The following is a 16550-nucleotide window of genomic DNA, read 5'->3' as shown; positions in this document are numbered from 1 at the left end:
ATTTCCTATCCCTGCAACCTTTATTTCAATAACCATCACAGAACTCTGTACTTCAAAGTACTCTAATTGACAAAATTGCTCATCAAACCTGCGTTAATTTAGGATTTAACATTAAAGATACAATTCCACATTGATTGTGATTTCTGCATTTCCTTTTGCTCCCCGTGACCAAAGATATTACTTACCCTGGCCTGGAACCTTTCCAACAATTTATCACTCACATCACTCTGGATAGAAAATTCAAAACATTCACAATTTGCTAAGTGAAATCTGCTTCTCATTTTGGTGATAAATGTCCGACCCCACTTTTTTAGACCATGGTCCCAGAAATGAAAGCATTTTCCTGTTAGGGCATATTCTGGAGTTAGAGTATATAACAGAGTTAGAGTTCAACAGCAACCAATCTTCGGACATGAATTCTGTAGATAGAATTTAAAATGCAGCCCTGTACAATAGTTTTCCGGAAGCTGTGGACTAGAGTTGACTGCAAACCAGACAGTGCCGATTAACATTAATTTCGCGTGTCTGGAATGTGTGTGTGAAGAAGGAGGTGTATGAAAATCATATGTAATTCAAAGGAAGCATTGTAGATACATTGTAACAATAGAATTGTCCTGCTGTTACCTTTGACCTTTAGCACATAAAAATGTCATGTAATATTAGGTCAAGAGGCCTCTTCCTCCAAGAGTGTCTCAATATGATGCCTGTTGCTTGTTTTTGTTAAATAAACACTTCTAGATCCACCAGCTTCAGTGTCTGTCCTGTGACTTTGTTCATGTTACAGCATATCCATTTACTCTGTCAAGTCCGTGAGGTGTGATATGCATATATTTCAATGAGATCATAATTCACTTCTAAATCTGGAGAATATAGACCCATTCTGCTCTATCAACAGGGTTCTCATTCCAGGAAACAATTCAGTGAGCCATTGTGGCATTCTCTCTGTGATTGCCATGTAACTTCTGTATGCAGGAACTACCTTTCTAGACCTTTACACCTCTCCACCTTCAGACATAAACCAAGTTACATCCCCTTCTTAACTTGGAGAAATTTTTACCTGCTTTGCACCTGTTACATATCTTGGGATATTTTCCACTGTTAGATGTAAGTTATTGTTTACCTAGCTATAAACATGAGATACATTTGGAAAAACAATCCCACACTTAGCCACAAGCCACTGATACTTTCTTGTTCCATCTTTAGCATCCTATCGGAACAACAGATGGCAGGAAGGAAGAAATTAATAATAGAGAAAGGAAAAGCCAAAGGGAGGAGACACACAGCAAAGAGAGAAAACAAAATAATCAAATGAAAAACAAGAGAGGAACGAAGTTGGAAGAAAATACTGTTGAATGAAGTATAAAGAAACTTGGAAAATTACTAGCGATGAAAAACAAAATCCAGGCCAAGACAGGAAAATAATCTTTGAATCAAAAAGAGGAACAAAGATAGGATAAACAATATGGACCGTAGTTCTGGAGAGTGGTGAAAAAAAATGGCGTTAAGATATTTACACCTGACCAGAAACTTGAAATTCCTGTCAAGCCTCACCCTTTATAAGTATACCACAACCTCTGCAAACATGACAAATGACAACATAATCAATCAGATTGAAGAATCATGTTGAAAACAAAGAACATAGAAGAGTACAGGCCCTTTGGCCCATGATATTGCGCTGACTTTTTAACCTACTCCAAAATTAATCTAACCCTTCCCTCCCACACAGCCCTCCATTTTTATTTCTTTCATGTGCCGATCTAAGAAACTTTTAAATATTCCTAATGTATCTGGCTCGACCACCACCCTGGCAACGTGTTCCATGCACCACCACTCTCTGTGTAAAGAACCTATTTCTGACATCTCCCCTAATTCTTTCCTCCAATCATCTTAAAAATATACCCCTTCACATTAGCCATTTACACCCTGGGAGGAAGTCTCTGGCTGTCACTCTGTGCTTCTTCTCATCTTATACACCTCTATCAAATGAACTCTCATTCCCTCCACTCCAAAGAGAAAAGCCCTAGCTTACTCAACCTGTCCTCATAAGACGTGCTCTCTCGCCCAGGCAGCTTCCTGGTAAAGCTCCTCTGCACCCTCCCTAACGCTTTCACCTCCTCCTCATAATGAGGTGAGCGGAACTGAACACGATATTCCACGTGTGGGCTAACCAGTGTTTAATAGAGCTGCAACATTAACTTGTGACTTGTGAACTCAGTCCCTCAACTAATAAAGACCATACACCTTCTTAACCACCCTATCAACTTGTGCGGCAACTTGGAGAGACCTATAGACCCCAAGGTTCTATTGTTCTTCCACACCGCTAAGAATCTTGCCAATAACCCTGTACTCTGCCTTCATGTTCACCCTTCCAAAGTGTATCACTTCACACTTTCCTGGATTGAACTCTATTTGCCACTCCTTAGGCTAGCTCTCCATCCTGTCAATGTCCTAGTTTAACCTACAACTACTTTTTACATTATCCATAATACCACCAAACTTTTTGTCATCTGCCAGCCGATGAACCCACCCTTCCACTTTCTCATCCAGGTCATCATGTCAAATAACGTAAGGAGAGCAGAATCAATGGAGCTGTAGTGGAGCGTGTATCAAGCTTCAAATTCCTTGGTGTCCACATTTCTGAGGATCTCACCTGGTCCCTGAACTCCTCCATCCTGATCAAAAAGGCTCAACAGCACCTTTATTTCCTGTGGAGCATCAAGAAAGCTCACCTCTGTCCCAGGATACTGATGGACTTTTACTGCTGTACCATTGAGAGCATACTCACCAACTGCACCTCAGTGTGGTATGGCAATTGTCCCGTATCAGACCGCAGAGCACTCCAGCGTGTGGTGAAAACTGCTCAGTGGATTATCGGCAGCCAATTGCCCACCATTGAGAACATCTACCATAAACACTGCCTGGGCAGGGTGAAAGACATTATTAAGGATGCATCTCACCCTAACCATGGACTTTTTACTCTCCTCCCATCCAGTAGGTGCTACAGGATCCTCCGCTCCCGGCACCAGCAGGCACAGGAAGAGCTTCTACCCTGAGGCTGTGACCCTGCTGAACCTCACATCACAGCGCTAAGCAGTATTGCATCCATATTGTACTGAATCAGTACTTTTATATTTGTGTGCTGTAGCACTTACTGCTTATTCACAGTTATTTTGTAAATAACACTATTCTTTGCATTTCTGGTTAGATGTTAACTGCATTTCATTGGCTTTGTATCTGTACTTGGCACAATGACAATAAAGTTGAATCTAATCTAATGATTGGATTAAAAGAGTGGAGAATAGGCTCAAATTTAGGGAGCAAGTGAAAAACCGAGACCATATGGTGAATTTATTTAGAATGTTAGAAAAATTGCTAGATACAAAATACATTAGACATGAGAGCAGGAATGTGGTATTGAGATAGAGAATGGCAGGGCAGTCTTGAAGGGATAGGTGGCTATTCCCATCTCTGTTATTGATGTAGAAGGCATTGTAAATGTCCATGATGGAGATAGAATAATACAATACTCCAGTGGTAAGTGAATCTATTTAGGTATTCTATTTAAGAAAGCCCTAATGAAGGGCTTTGGCCGAGAATAAGGAAGGACTTCATTCCTTTCCATAGATGCTGCCTGACCTGCTGAATTCCTCCAGCATTTTGAGTGTGTTACCCCATTTAAGAAAAGCAACACACATCAAAGTTGCCAGTGAACGCAGCAGGCTAGGCAGCATCTCTAGGAAGAGGTACAGTCGATGTTTCGGGCCGAGACCCTTCGTCAGGACTAACTGAAGGAAGAGCTAGTAAGAGAAAGCTTTAACAGTTTCCTTCTAAGCTCAATCATTTTATGATGCTAAGAGTGGTCTTCACTTTTCCATCAGATAATATCAAGTAAAACAATAATCTCGTTTGCCCTCCAGCTCCTTTTGCGACCAGCTCCGGGGCGAAGAGATACTTAAAGCTTCCAACAGAGGGAGTCCTTGGGACGCGTAATTGTTGACCGATGATATCACCGCCGTGCGGAGACTTTCGTTCCAAAACAGGAGAAATTCTGCAGATGCTGGAAATTCAAAGCAATACTGTACATACAAAATGCTGAAGGAACTCAGCAGGTCAAGTAGAATCAATTGAAATCAATGTTTCGAAACGAGACCCTTCTTCAGGTCTGGAAAGGAAGGGGGAAGACGCCCGAATAAAAAGGTGGAGGAAGGGGAAGGAGGCTAGCTAGACGGTGATAGGTGAAGCCCGGTGGGTGGGAAAGATAAAGAGCTGGTGACAAAAGGAATCTGATAGGAGAGGAGAGTGGACTATGTAGAAAGGAAAGAGCAGGCTGCGCCGATAGGCAGGTGAGAAGATGTAAGAGGCCAGGGTGGGGAATAGAAGAAAGCGAGAAGGGATTTTATTTTTACCTGAGGGAGAAATTAATATTCATGCCACAGGTTGGAGGCTACCCGAACGGAATATGATGTTATGCTCCTCTACCCTGAAAACAGTCTCGTCGTGGTAGGAGGCCATCAAAGTTTAAGTGCAAAGGAAATTTATTAGCCGAGTATATATATATCACTGAGATTAATTTTCTTACGGGCATACTTAATAAATCCAATAACCACAATAGAATCACTGACAGAACGTACCAAAAGGGCGGACAACCAGTGTACAAAAGACAACAAATTGTACAAATACAAATAATAATAAGATAAAATAAGCAATAAATATCGAGAATATGAGATGAGAGTCCTTGAAAGTCAATGGACCGACCGTCGGAACGGGAATAGGATTTAAAATGTTTGGCTGCCGAGAAATTCCGCTTTTGGCGGCTGGAGCGGAGGTGCTCGACAAAGCGGTGCGGCAGTTGCCGACGGTCTCACCGATGCAGAGGGGGCCGTGTCGGGAGAACCGGACACGAGAGACGACCCCAGCAGATCAGCAGGTGTCCGCACCTGGAAGGACTCTTTAGGGCCCTGAATGGAGGAGAGGGAGGAGGCGAATAGGCACTTTGACCGCTTGTAGGGAGAGGTGCGAGGAGAGTGATTAGTGGGGGTGGACGAGGGAATGACTGAGGGAGCGATCCCTGCAGGAAGTGTTGAGGTCATTCCTGTTGCCGGGCAACGCTCTGTAGCAATAAACAAAGGTGGCTGCGGCGAGCACTCACGCATGCGCTTGGCAGTGAGTGCGGCGCTATGGACGGCAACAGGCAGCGGGCAGATGGGGAATGCAGGCAGCGGGCAAGTTAAAGTGATATCGGTTAAACCTGATAAAAAGGAACGTGTGTCAAACAGTATCACACGTCTAGAAGTGCACAGGTAATACATTTCAGTACGGCCCCTTTCTCGATTGGGGCTCAGAGGAAAGTTATTTTGATGGATTGAGATAAATATAAAAGCGACCGGATACTGCAAATCTCTAGTGTAGAATCAGTGGCAGCAGTTTTCTTTGATGTAGAGGAAGCTTACGATATGTTATGGATACAAAAAATGCTGCTTAAACTGTAAAATATGGGAAATGGTGGTCGAATGGTAGATTCAAGTTTCTTTATGTACAAAAGATACAAATTAAGGTGGAACAACATTCTCTGAGAGGATTATGAGATAGTGAATGAGACTCCACAACGGAGTGTGTGTAGCTCACTCCTTTTTAATGTTATGATTAATGACATGTTCTTAAATGTTGGCTCAGACAGACATCGTAAAATGCAGTGTGGAAGAGAGGGAGGAATATAAATTATATAGTTATAAAATGCAGGAAGCTATTCATGAAGTAAAGGAATAGAGCCGTCGGTGGGAGTTTAAATTTTCTGTTGCAAAGACTCAGGTTATTTGTTTTTTCTAAAAGGAACATTACGCCCACAATGGTTCTCAAGTTATATATTAAATCTCTTAAAGAGGAGTCAGTGGTAAAGTTTCTAGGTATGTGGATAGACACATGGCTAATGTGAAAGGTGCATGTAAATAAAATTCTAGAGAAGTGTAAAAAAAAGCCCTTAATGTGCTCAGCTGCTTACTTGGGTGTGATTGGGGTGCAGGCTCACTTAAATGTTGCTTTACTCAGATCTGTCTTTGTTTGTGGATGTGTTGACCATAAGATATAGGAGCAGAATTAGGCCATTTGGCCCATCGAGTCTGCTCCGCCATTTCATCATGGCTGATTCATTTCCCTCTCAGCCCCAATCTCCCGCCCTCATCCGGTATTTCTTCATGCCCTGACTAATCAAGAATCTATCAACCTCTGCCTTAAATATACCCAGTGACTTGGCCTCCACAGCTGCCTGTGGCAATGAATTCCACAGATACACCACTCTCTGGCTAAAGAAATTCCTCCTTGTCTCCATTCTAAATGCACATCCCTCTATTCTGAGGCTGTGTCCTCTGGTCAGACTCCCCCACCATAGGCAACATCCTCGCTGCATCCATTCTACTGAGGCCTCTCACCATTTGATAGGTATCAATGAGATCCACCCTCACTCTTCTGAATTCCAGTGAGTACTGGCCCAGAGCTTTCAAAGGCTCCTCATATGATAAGCCTTTCAATTGTGGTATTATTTTTATGAATCTCTGTTGAATGTTCTCCAATGTCAGCACATTCTTTCTTAGATGAGCAGCCCAAAACTGCTCATGATACTCTGTGAAGCCTCACCAGTGCTTTGTAAAGCCTCAAAAGTACATCCTTACTTTGATATTCTAGACCTCTCAAAAGGAATGATAACATTGCATTTGCCTTCCTCACCACAGACTCCACCTGCAAATTGATCTTTAGGGAATCCCGCACGAGGACTCCCAAGTCCGTTTGCACCTCAGATTTTTAAATTTTCTGTCCAAGTGTGAGGTGTTGCACTTTAGTAGGTTAGGTCTTACATAGAGGGATTTGAGGAGTCTAGTAGGACAAAGGGATTTGGGAATATAGCTCCATGATTCATTGAAAGTAGCATCACAGGTAGATAAGGTCATAAAGAAAGCTCTTGGCACATGGGCCTTCATAAATCAACGTATTGAGTACAAGAGATATGATGTTATGTTGAAGTTGTATAAAATGTCGGTGAGGCCTAATTTGGAGTATTGTGTGTAGTTTTGGTCACCAACCTACAGGAAAGATATAAATAAGGTTGAAAGCATACAGACAAGATTTACAAGGATATTGCTGGGTCTGGAGGACCTGAGTTATAAGGAAAGTTTCAATTGGTTAGGAATTTATTCCTTAGAGTGTAGAAGATTGAGAGGAGGATTGATAGAGGGGTATAGATGGGGTAAATGCAAGCAGGCTTTTTCAGCTAAGGTTGGGTGGAACTACAAACAGAGGTCATAGGTTAAGAGTGAAAGATGAGAAGTTTAAAGGGAGCATGAGGGGAAATTTCTTCACTAAGAAGGTCGTGGGAGTGTGGAATGAACTGCCAACGCAAGTGGTGCATCCGAGCTTAATTTCAGCGTTTAAGAGAAGTTTGTTTGGGAAATGAATGGCAGGGGATATGGAGGACAAGAGTCCTGGTGCAGATCGACGGGAGTGGGCAGCTTAAGTGGTTTTGGCATGGACTAGATGGGCTGAAGGGCCTGTTTCTGTGCTGTAAAGTAGTCCACGCTTTTATTTCTTCTACCAAGGACACTGTATTCCATCTGCCACTTCTTTGCCCATTCTCCTAATATGTCTGAGTCCTTCTGTAGCCTCGCTGCTTCCTTGATACGACCTGCTCCTTCATCTACCTTTGTATTGTCTGCTTATGGGTCAGCCTCACTGCGGTCTTAAAGCCCCGAGATAAAGTTCAAGCTTGCGCATTGAGATTACGTTGTAGTTCTATTAAGTCATCCCCAATTTCGGCATTATTGGTAGACATGGGTGAAGTCCCTTTACAACTACACAGGTTATAGTTAGCAATGGTTTATTGGTTTAGCTTCAGAGAACATCAAGTCGGTCATCTAATATTGGCAACATTAGTAGAATATTGAGAGAACTACATTCATAAGATCTTCAGTTTTGGATTAATAGGCCATAAATAGGCACAAAGTCTTGGGTTGTTTAATGTGAAGTATAGTCCCAGTGTCACTCCTCCACTGTTTTTCTTTTGCCTGTGATTGATTTGGGCCTTCAAGAAAAGATCAAGATGAGGATTGATTGTATCTCAGTGGCACAGGAAGTTCAGCAATGTATGCAAGGCAAATATTATGGATTCTTACATATCTACACAGATGGATCAAAAGATCCAGAGACAGGCCATTGAAGCGTTTCTGTTTATATTCCAAAGTTTCAGGTGACTATTAAGAAAAGATAGTCAGACGAAGTATTAGTATTCATGCCTGAGAGGTTGATATCATTTTAGCCTTGGAATAGGTTGAAGGAGTACACCCTGATTTCTGTGCTTGGTCTTGCCATCTATTAAAAAAGGTATTTCAAATTGTAGGCCAGACATTCTTCTTGAGGTTGGACAACATCTGTTGAGGCTGCAGGGTCCAGGCCTGTGTACACATTTCATATGGGCTCCTGCCCAAGTTGGGTTGAAGGAGATGAGGTGGCAGACATGCTTGCCAAGCAATCAGTTAAAATTAATGATAAATTTGCATAAGGGGGAGACGAAAGTCATAATTAAAAAGTCTATTCAGTCACTGTGGCAACAAAGTTGGGATCAGGAAAAGAAAAAAAATGGAATTTATATAAAATTCAGAGGAGGGTGGGAACTCAACTCAGATAGGTATCAAAGGAGGGAAGAAGTTAATGTATTGGACAAATGTGGTTTCATAATTCCTTGTTCAGAATTAATATGCATGATACGGGCATTTGTAGGGACTGTGCCTTTCAAGAAACGGTGTGGTATATGTCGTTTGAATGCAGTTCCTATAAGAGGCAAAGGAAACATCCAATTGCTAAATTGAGATCTTAGGGACAGACACGGTTTAACATGAAAAGTTTGTTAGGAAACCACTGGCCATTGTAATGTATATAAGTGCATATTTGACTTTCTGAAAAAACATTAGGCTTTTTGATATTTTTTGAGATTTTTTTTGTGGGGGGGGGGCGAATTTAGTGAGTATATTTCCTGTCTCTTTGTTCTACACAGTAACTCAGGAGGTGCTGGTAATGCATCTTATGTTGGTCTGCCAAACACCGTTAAACCTTAGAAGAGGATGAAGAATAAATCTCTAGTCAATTATTGCAGGGGTTGGAATTATCATTTATTACATCTGATAAGATTGCTTTGCCCAAGTAAATAAAGATCACTGGTCACATATTATTTTCTATTTTCAGCTTAGCAAAGACCAACAATAATGCAGAGGAAACTCCACGTTGCATTAATGACATGGTAAGATCAAAACTATCACCTTTTGAGCTATTTCAGTTTAGCTTCAGTATAATTATTACAGAATATGTAATAGTTTCACCACTATATTGTGTTGAAGCAAGGACAATGAACAATGGCTTGCATGCACAATATATAGACTTATAAAAGTAGCAAGCATGTATAAACACAAGAGATTTTGCAGATGCTGGAAGCCCAGAGCAACACACACAAAATGCTGGAGAAACTCAGCAGGCCTGGCAGCATCTGTGGAGAGGAATAAGCAGTCAACGGGACTGAAAAGGAAGGGGGCAGAAGACAGATAAAGAAGATGTGGGGGGAGGGGAAGGAGTACAAGCTGGCAGGTGATTGGTGAAACCAGGTGAGGAGAAGAGTGGATGAGTGGGGAAGGGGGATGGAGTAAGAAGCTGGGCAGTCATTGGTGGAAGTGGTAAAGGGCTGAAGAAGAAGGAATCTCATTGGAGAGGACAGTGAACCTTGGGAGAAAGGGAAAGAGGAGGGGTATCAGATGGAGATAATGGGCAAGTGGAGGGTAAGAGGGGAGCCAGAATGGGATATGGAAAAAGGGAGTAGGGAAGGGGGGGGGGAAATTACTGGAAGTTATAGAAATCAATGTGCATGCCATGAGGTTGGAGGTTACCTAGACAGAATATGAGGTGTTGCTCCTCTGGTCTGAGAGTGCCCTCATTGTGACAGTAGAGGAGGTCATGGACCGACATGTCAGAAAGGGAATGGGAAGTCAAATTGAAATGGTTGGCCACCGGGACATACTGCCTTTTGCGGTAGACGGAGCGAAGGTGCTCAACAAAGCAGTCCTCCGATCTACTTCAGATCTTGTTAACATGGAGGAGGCTGCACCGGGACATTAGATACAGTGGATGACCCCGAAAAACTTGCAGGTGGAGCATTGCTTCACCTGGAAGGGCTGTTTGGGCCCTTGAATGGTGGCGAGGGAGGAAACGTAGCTGGTGTAGCACTTGTTCCACCTGCAGGGAGGGAGTTTAGTGGGGAGGGACAAGTGGGCAAGGAAGTCCCGTAGAGGGTGATCCCAGCAGAAAGTGGAGAGTTGGGGTGGAGGGAAAGATGTGCTTGGTGGTACGATCCCTTAGAAGATGGCAGAAATTTACAGAGAATGTTGTGGTGGACATGGAAGCTCATGGGGTGTTAGGTAAAGAAAAGGGCAACCTGTTACAGTGGTGGGAAGATGGGGTGAGTCCAGCTGCATGGGAAATGGAGGAAATGACTGAAGAAGATAGTCTGTCTAGGGGTTACAGGACTGCGTGTGAGTTGGGGGGAGGAACAGGGTTTGTCTTCCTGTGGTTGTTTTGCTGCTTGTTGTGTTCTGTTTTGTTGTGTCCTGTGTCCTGCCAAGCAATGTGCAACCATGATGGAATGACAGAGCAGAATCAATGGGCCGAATGGCCTAATTCTGCTCCTATTATTCTGTCTAAGATCTTATGCTATGTTGGTGCTGGAATGTGTGGCGACACTTGTGGGCTGTCCTTGGCTGTGTTGGCTGTCAACACAAATGGTGTATTTTACAGTATATGCGAAATGTTTCAATGAATGTTTGATAGATAATCTTGCATCTTGAGATGAGATTAGGGCAGCATAGATGATAACAGAAGGGAAACATTTTTTTTCAAGTAGTAAGGTGGGAGGAGGTATAGTCAAGATGGATGTGAGAGTCAGTAGGTTTATAAAAGATTTCAGTAGATCTTAGAGGTATTCAGAGAAGGTTAAAAAAGGGGGAGAGAGGTGTCAGAGATGGACCAAGTAAATATGAGAGGAGGGTGGAAGCCAGAGGCAAAGTTAATGAAATTAACAAGCTCAGCATGGGTGCAGGAAACAGCACCAATGCAGTCGTCGATGTGGCATAGACTGAGTTGTAAAATGTTACTAGTGTAGGATTGGAACATGGACTGATCCACATAGTTAACAGTAAATTAGGCACAGTTGGGGCCCACGTGGGTGCCCATGGGTGCATCTTAGCTTTGGAGAGAAGGGGAAGAGGCGAAAGAAAAATTATTGAGGTTGAGAACCAGTTCCACCAAACGGAGGAAGGTGGTGGAGAATAAGTTTTTCTCAGGCTTTCGGCTGGGTATGGGCATCAAAGACAAACACTGCCATCTTCTTCAGGGATGATACCTAGGCACATCTAGTCCGGTGGTATTTATACCCCCATAGTCTGTCCCTCGTGATTGGTTAGTCCTCGTCTAATCAGGTTTTCGCTCTCCCTCCTTGTTTGCAATTGAATTTCAGTTCTTACTTAGGTAAGACCTTCATCTTTGTTAAAATTCTTTTCCTCTGGTTTTATTGCAACAGCTTCCTTTAAGAGGTGGTCCCAAAAGCCATTGGCATGGCACAGTAGTTTGGTGCCATCAAAGTCAATCCTGTGGCTGTTGCGAATACAGTGTTCTGCTACCACCAATTTCTTCGGGTAACCCAAGAAAGGATACACCTCCTGTGCTCATTGATGTGGGTTTCCACCATGCATCCTGTCTAGCCAATATATGCTGCTCCGCATTCACAGGGAATCCTATGAGCGCCAGCCGAGCCAAGTACCGGGTCACCTTTGACCTGCATGAGCTTCCTTACAGGTTTGTGGATGGTCTTAATCCAGAATTCTGTCATTTTCCTGGTGATCCTTCCAGAAACCATGGAAACGGGCAGTAGCAATAGGTTTCTCCTCCTTGTTAGATTTCCTGGGTTTTCTGTCATCCCTTTTAAGGGTCCAGTTGATTTCCTTCACCTTGTAGCCACTCTGCAGGAACATCGTGCATAATTGTCTTATCCTCGGGGAGACTTTCTGGGTCTGAAATAGTTTTTGCATGGTCAATCAAAGTAGAAAGAACTGCTCTACGTTGGGAGGCGTGTTGGTGGTTGTTATTGTTGAGGTACAAGTCCGTGTGAGTAAGTTTCCAATTGACGCCGTGTCCGAGGCTACCACCCGGTTTGTGTTGTATTAGAATGTCATGGAGTGGGAGGCAAACATTCTTCTCCATCTCCATCACAAATTGAATATGTGGATGTCTGCTGTTCAGACGGTCGTGGAACTGTTGGAGTGCCTGGAGCCCACGAGGCCACACTTTGAAGGTGTCATCGATGTATTTTGGGGGGTAAGGGCTATGAACTCAGAGCTCTCTCTTCATAGTCTTCCATGTAGAAATTAGCAATAGCCAGCAACAAGGGTGGTCCCATGGCCACTCAGTCTGCTTGTTCACAGTAGTTCCTCTTATAGAGGAAGTACATCGATGTTAAGGGTGTGTTCAGAAAGGTCAAAGGTGCCCTATCAAAACTTGACCACAGGGCGACCAAGCTGTCCTTAATGGGAACTCTCGTGAACAGGGGCGGCACGTCGAAACTGACTGTTATGTCCTCCAGGTTCAGCTGGATGTTGGTTATTGTTTTAATGAAGTTGGTTGAATTTGTGATGTGATGTTCACAGCCTCCAACAGGGGGAGAGAGCATAGTCATTAAATGCTTAATGAGGCAGTAAGTCGGAGAATCTATCCTACTGACGATAGGCCTCCTTGTGTATCCTGGAGAGTCTGTAAAGTCTTGGTGGTACCGGCGCCTAAGGCAGAACTATCCTCGTATGTCTGCTGGCAATCCGGATTTCTTCAGTAAATTGGAGGTCATCTACACAATCAAATCCATGGGATCCTGCTGTAGAACTCTGTAGGCAGGATCATCGAGAATCTGTTGGACTTTCCTGTGGTATTCCTCAGAGGACATGAGGCCGGCTGTATGTCTTTTGCCTGCTGGTAAAATCGTGATGTCTGGGTTTCACCATAGTGCCTGGAGGGCCAGTAGCTCCCCTTTTGTAATGTTCAGTTTCGGTAAAGCAGTTCTTTTGAGGGCCATGCAGAACTCTATCCTCACCTCCTCCGTGTCTGCTGCGCCAGGATCCACCAGAGCCTCCTGTTGTGTAGAGCCATCAGGGTGTGAAGAAGGACAGAGAGAGTAAGTCCGTCCATCTATCTCAGCAACACATACAAAATGCTGGAGGAACTCAGCGAGCCAGACAGCATCCATGGGAAATGTACAGTCGATGTTTTGGGCTGAGAATCTTCAGGAGGACTGGCCCAAAATGTTGACTGTACTCTTTTCCATAGATGCTGCCTGGCCTGCTGAGTTCCTCCAGTACTTTGTGTGTGTTGCTTGGATTTCCAGCCTCTGCAGATTTTCTCCTGGCCATCCATTTATCTTTTTCTTTTTTATACTGCCAAGCCTACTAACTTAATTACAGAAACTCCATCTGAATTTAGCTAAATGGACAAGGACATTTTTTCTGTGGTAACATGTTTTGCTCACTGCATTAATGACCTGAATGCCACGGAAAATTACCCCTTCAGCAAGTATGCACAATTAATGATGGAATGGATATGTCTTTGCAATAAAGAATACCATGAAGAAGCATAAATGATGATCTTCTTGTCTTAGAAGAATGGGGGTAGATTAAGCTGAGCAATGACAAATGGTATGGAGAAAAAAGAACTCGTGGGAATAGTTCGAGAGAGCATTAATCAAATGACAGGAAGTCATAGAGGATGTTAACTTTTTATTGACTGGTGAGAAGAAATTGGCAAAATTTAGCTCGTATAAGTTCATGGGGTGTATTGAACGATTGATTTCCAACTTTAGATCTTATTTTATGTAATGAAGTGCTTAATTATTCTTATTGTGAGGGATACAGAAGTGAAAAACAATCATAATAAGATGCAATTTTATATTCAGTTTGAGAAGGACATAGCTAATGTGGAAACTTGAGTCCAATTTATGTAAAACCAATTACATAGGTATAAAGAGCAAAATGGATATTGCGAATTAGATTAGAAGGTTTGTAATTGCATCAAGAATGGCAAGCAATAAATCATTATTTATAATTTCAATGAATATGTAGTCCATTGAGAAATAAAAATGTTCAACTAAGCAGTTCCAGATATGTGTCATACCTGTGCCCAAAGCAGTTCTCACTTCAGGATGCATAGGAGGGTATTGTGCAACACTCCACTTGGAACATTACACAATAAGTAACTGTCATTAGTTAGTCACAGGATTTCTATCTTCCTAGTGCACTGTTGGATTGGGACTCTGCTATTTAAGTCCTTTATATCTTTGTATCCCACCCCATGCACTGTGAGTCACCTTCCCATGCAACCACTAACCCCTGGTCCTCTGAACTTGGGACCTCAGGACCCAGGTGGAAGCCTCATTACCAATGCTTTCCATTCCCACCTAAATGCTGACCCAGCTGTGGTCTTCCTTTCCTATCCAAAATTCAGAGCGTCAATCATGATCAAATAATCGTCCTTCCTTCACAATGCAGACAAGAGCAAGTACACAGAGCGTACCACTCCTTCCCCATGCATTATGTCCATGCCCTGTCAATTGTTGAGGGTACATTGCACAGTGGTAGGAAATAGGGAACAGAAATAATGGTGTCGTTTTTCATGCTTAAAGACTGTTTCTTAAAGTGCACCACGGAAATCACTACTAGGCCCTTAGGAATTTACCATTTACAATAATGACAGACGAAAAGATACCCACACCTGCTGTTGATATGATACTAGGTCAAAAGTTTGTAGCGGATACAAGGGATGCCTTGTAGATGTGCTATGCAATAATTATACAAACATTACACAATAGACCTTTATGATGTTCTTAGTATGTTATAAATGAGAAAATTACTTTCTTGAAGGCAAAATGTGTAATGTAGAAATGCTGATCGATTTATTTTTTTCAGGTAAAAGGTTTGAACGTCCCGCAGATTAGTTCAATACTAGATAGACCAGAAACTGATAGCAGACTTCATGAAGCAGAGGAAAAAGCAAGGACACTGACAAAAGAGGTAAACAATGCTGGAATTGGTTAAATAGAATTTTAACGTAATTAATCTAGCTTCTTTTTTACTGTGTACCAGAAGATATAGTTTTTTACAAGCTGAATATATTGCTACAGCAATCAAAAGGGTGAAAATTAAAGTAAGATCTAAACAAAGGGATCAATTGGCCACTTGGACTTAGTTCATGTAGTGATGTCATGCCAAACCTACATTACATTTCAATACTAATTAATTTTGAGCTGATTGTTCTTACTTTTAAAATATAATGTCCACAATGAGATCAAAATCCCTTTAAAGTCAGATTTAGAATTTGAACATCTGCTGTTCACCATCACCCTGATTACAACACCTTTTTGCCTTACAATTAGTTTTGACAATGAACAAAGATGGGACTGTGGATGAAGTACAGTCCTTGCTGCTTTTACAGGCAGTGCCTTGTTGGATATTTGCCTACAATGGCACTAACCTCTTTCCATTACCATTAAATTAAATAACAAAGGCACCAATTATGTTACAGTTTACACAGTTGCGGACCTAATGGTAGTTGTCACTGTTATGACCGGAGCAGAGAAAAGATACAGCTGTATCATGAAATTTTAATAATCTGGCCTTTTTCCTGTTCTCTTTTCACTATACCTTTCAGGTTAGAGTTCTTACAGCTGAGGAAAACATCACAAACATCTTCCATTTATTGTTAGGGTATTGTCATTTATAAGCACATTTACAATTGGGAAAGGCAATAAAGATGTCATACAATCTGGAAGTAGAACAGAGAACACCTATTAATCAAATTAATTTTCAATGATTAAAATCGTAGTTAAAATCTCTATTGCTAAACAGCTTATTGATGTTGTGTTTGTATTGAATTGATTCAAGTCAAGTTTTTCTGGTATGTTCTCTCATAAATAACACTCCACTTATAATAGTGAGGCAATTTAAGACCAATTCATTTACCGCAAGCAGTCATTGCTTCAACATTGCATTGTGATAAGGTGGGGTTGTGTTACTTGAGAGAAGATAGTAAAGTTGTCTTGTGAGTGGAAAGTTAATGTGAAGGAGCTAGTACTGATCAGCTCAATTTATTGATTTAGAAAGTCAAAACTAAATTGATTGAAACATTCAGCATTCTTTTGTAGATTACATAATAATGACATTAATGTTTAACTATTTATTCATCACAATTTTCTAACTACTTCCAATTTAGTAATTCATTAACATGTTAGGATTTTTACTTTGAGGCCAATAAAGATTTGTATTTTAGTTCATTACATAAATCGGATATGTAATTGGATTTACTTTATGAAGATTTAATTCTTCAGCATTCTTTTTGACTTGACATTGACTTGCTTGTAATGAAGGTGCTGTTCAGGACAATTTCATACTGTTTACAGGAAAATGTGGATGAGGGTAGACATCAAAGGTAGA

General features: G+C 41.9%; 1 protein-coding gene across 3 annotated transcripts in view; it reads left to right on the top strand.

Annotated features, from left to right (window-relative positions):
- Positions 1-5130: 5130 nt before the first annotated feature.
- The window catches only part of LOC140211419 (coiled-coil domain-containing protein 192-like), a 77225-nt gene continuing 65805 nt past the window's right edge, over positions 5131-16550 (top strand). For all 3 annotated transcript variants that reach the window (XM_072281103.1, XM_072281102.1, XM_072281101.1), the window contains exons 1-3: positions 5131-5300; positions 9226-9280; positions 15027-15131. In XM_072281103.1, coding sequence (XP_072137204.1) covers positions 5152-5300; positions 9226-9280; positions 15027-15131 — 309 coding nt within the window. In that variant the 5' untranslated portion in view covers positions 5131-5151. The remainder of the gene's footprint in view (positions 5301-9225; positions 9281-15026; positions 15132-16550) is intronic.

Source organism: Mobula birostris, chromosome 17 (assembly GCF_030028105.1).
Source record: "Mobula birostris isolate sMobBir1 chromosome 17, sMobBir1.hap1, whole genome shotgun sequence".
Lineage (NCBI taxonomy): Eukaryota > Metazoa > Chordata > Chondrichthyes > Myliobatiformes > Myliobatidae > Mobula > Mobula birostris.
This window is presented reverse-complemented; position numbering and strand designations above follow the sequence as displayed.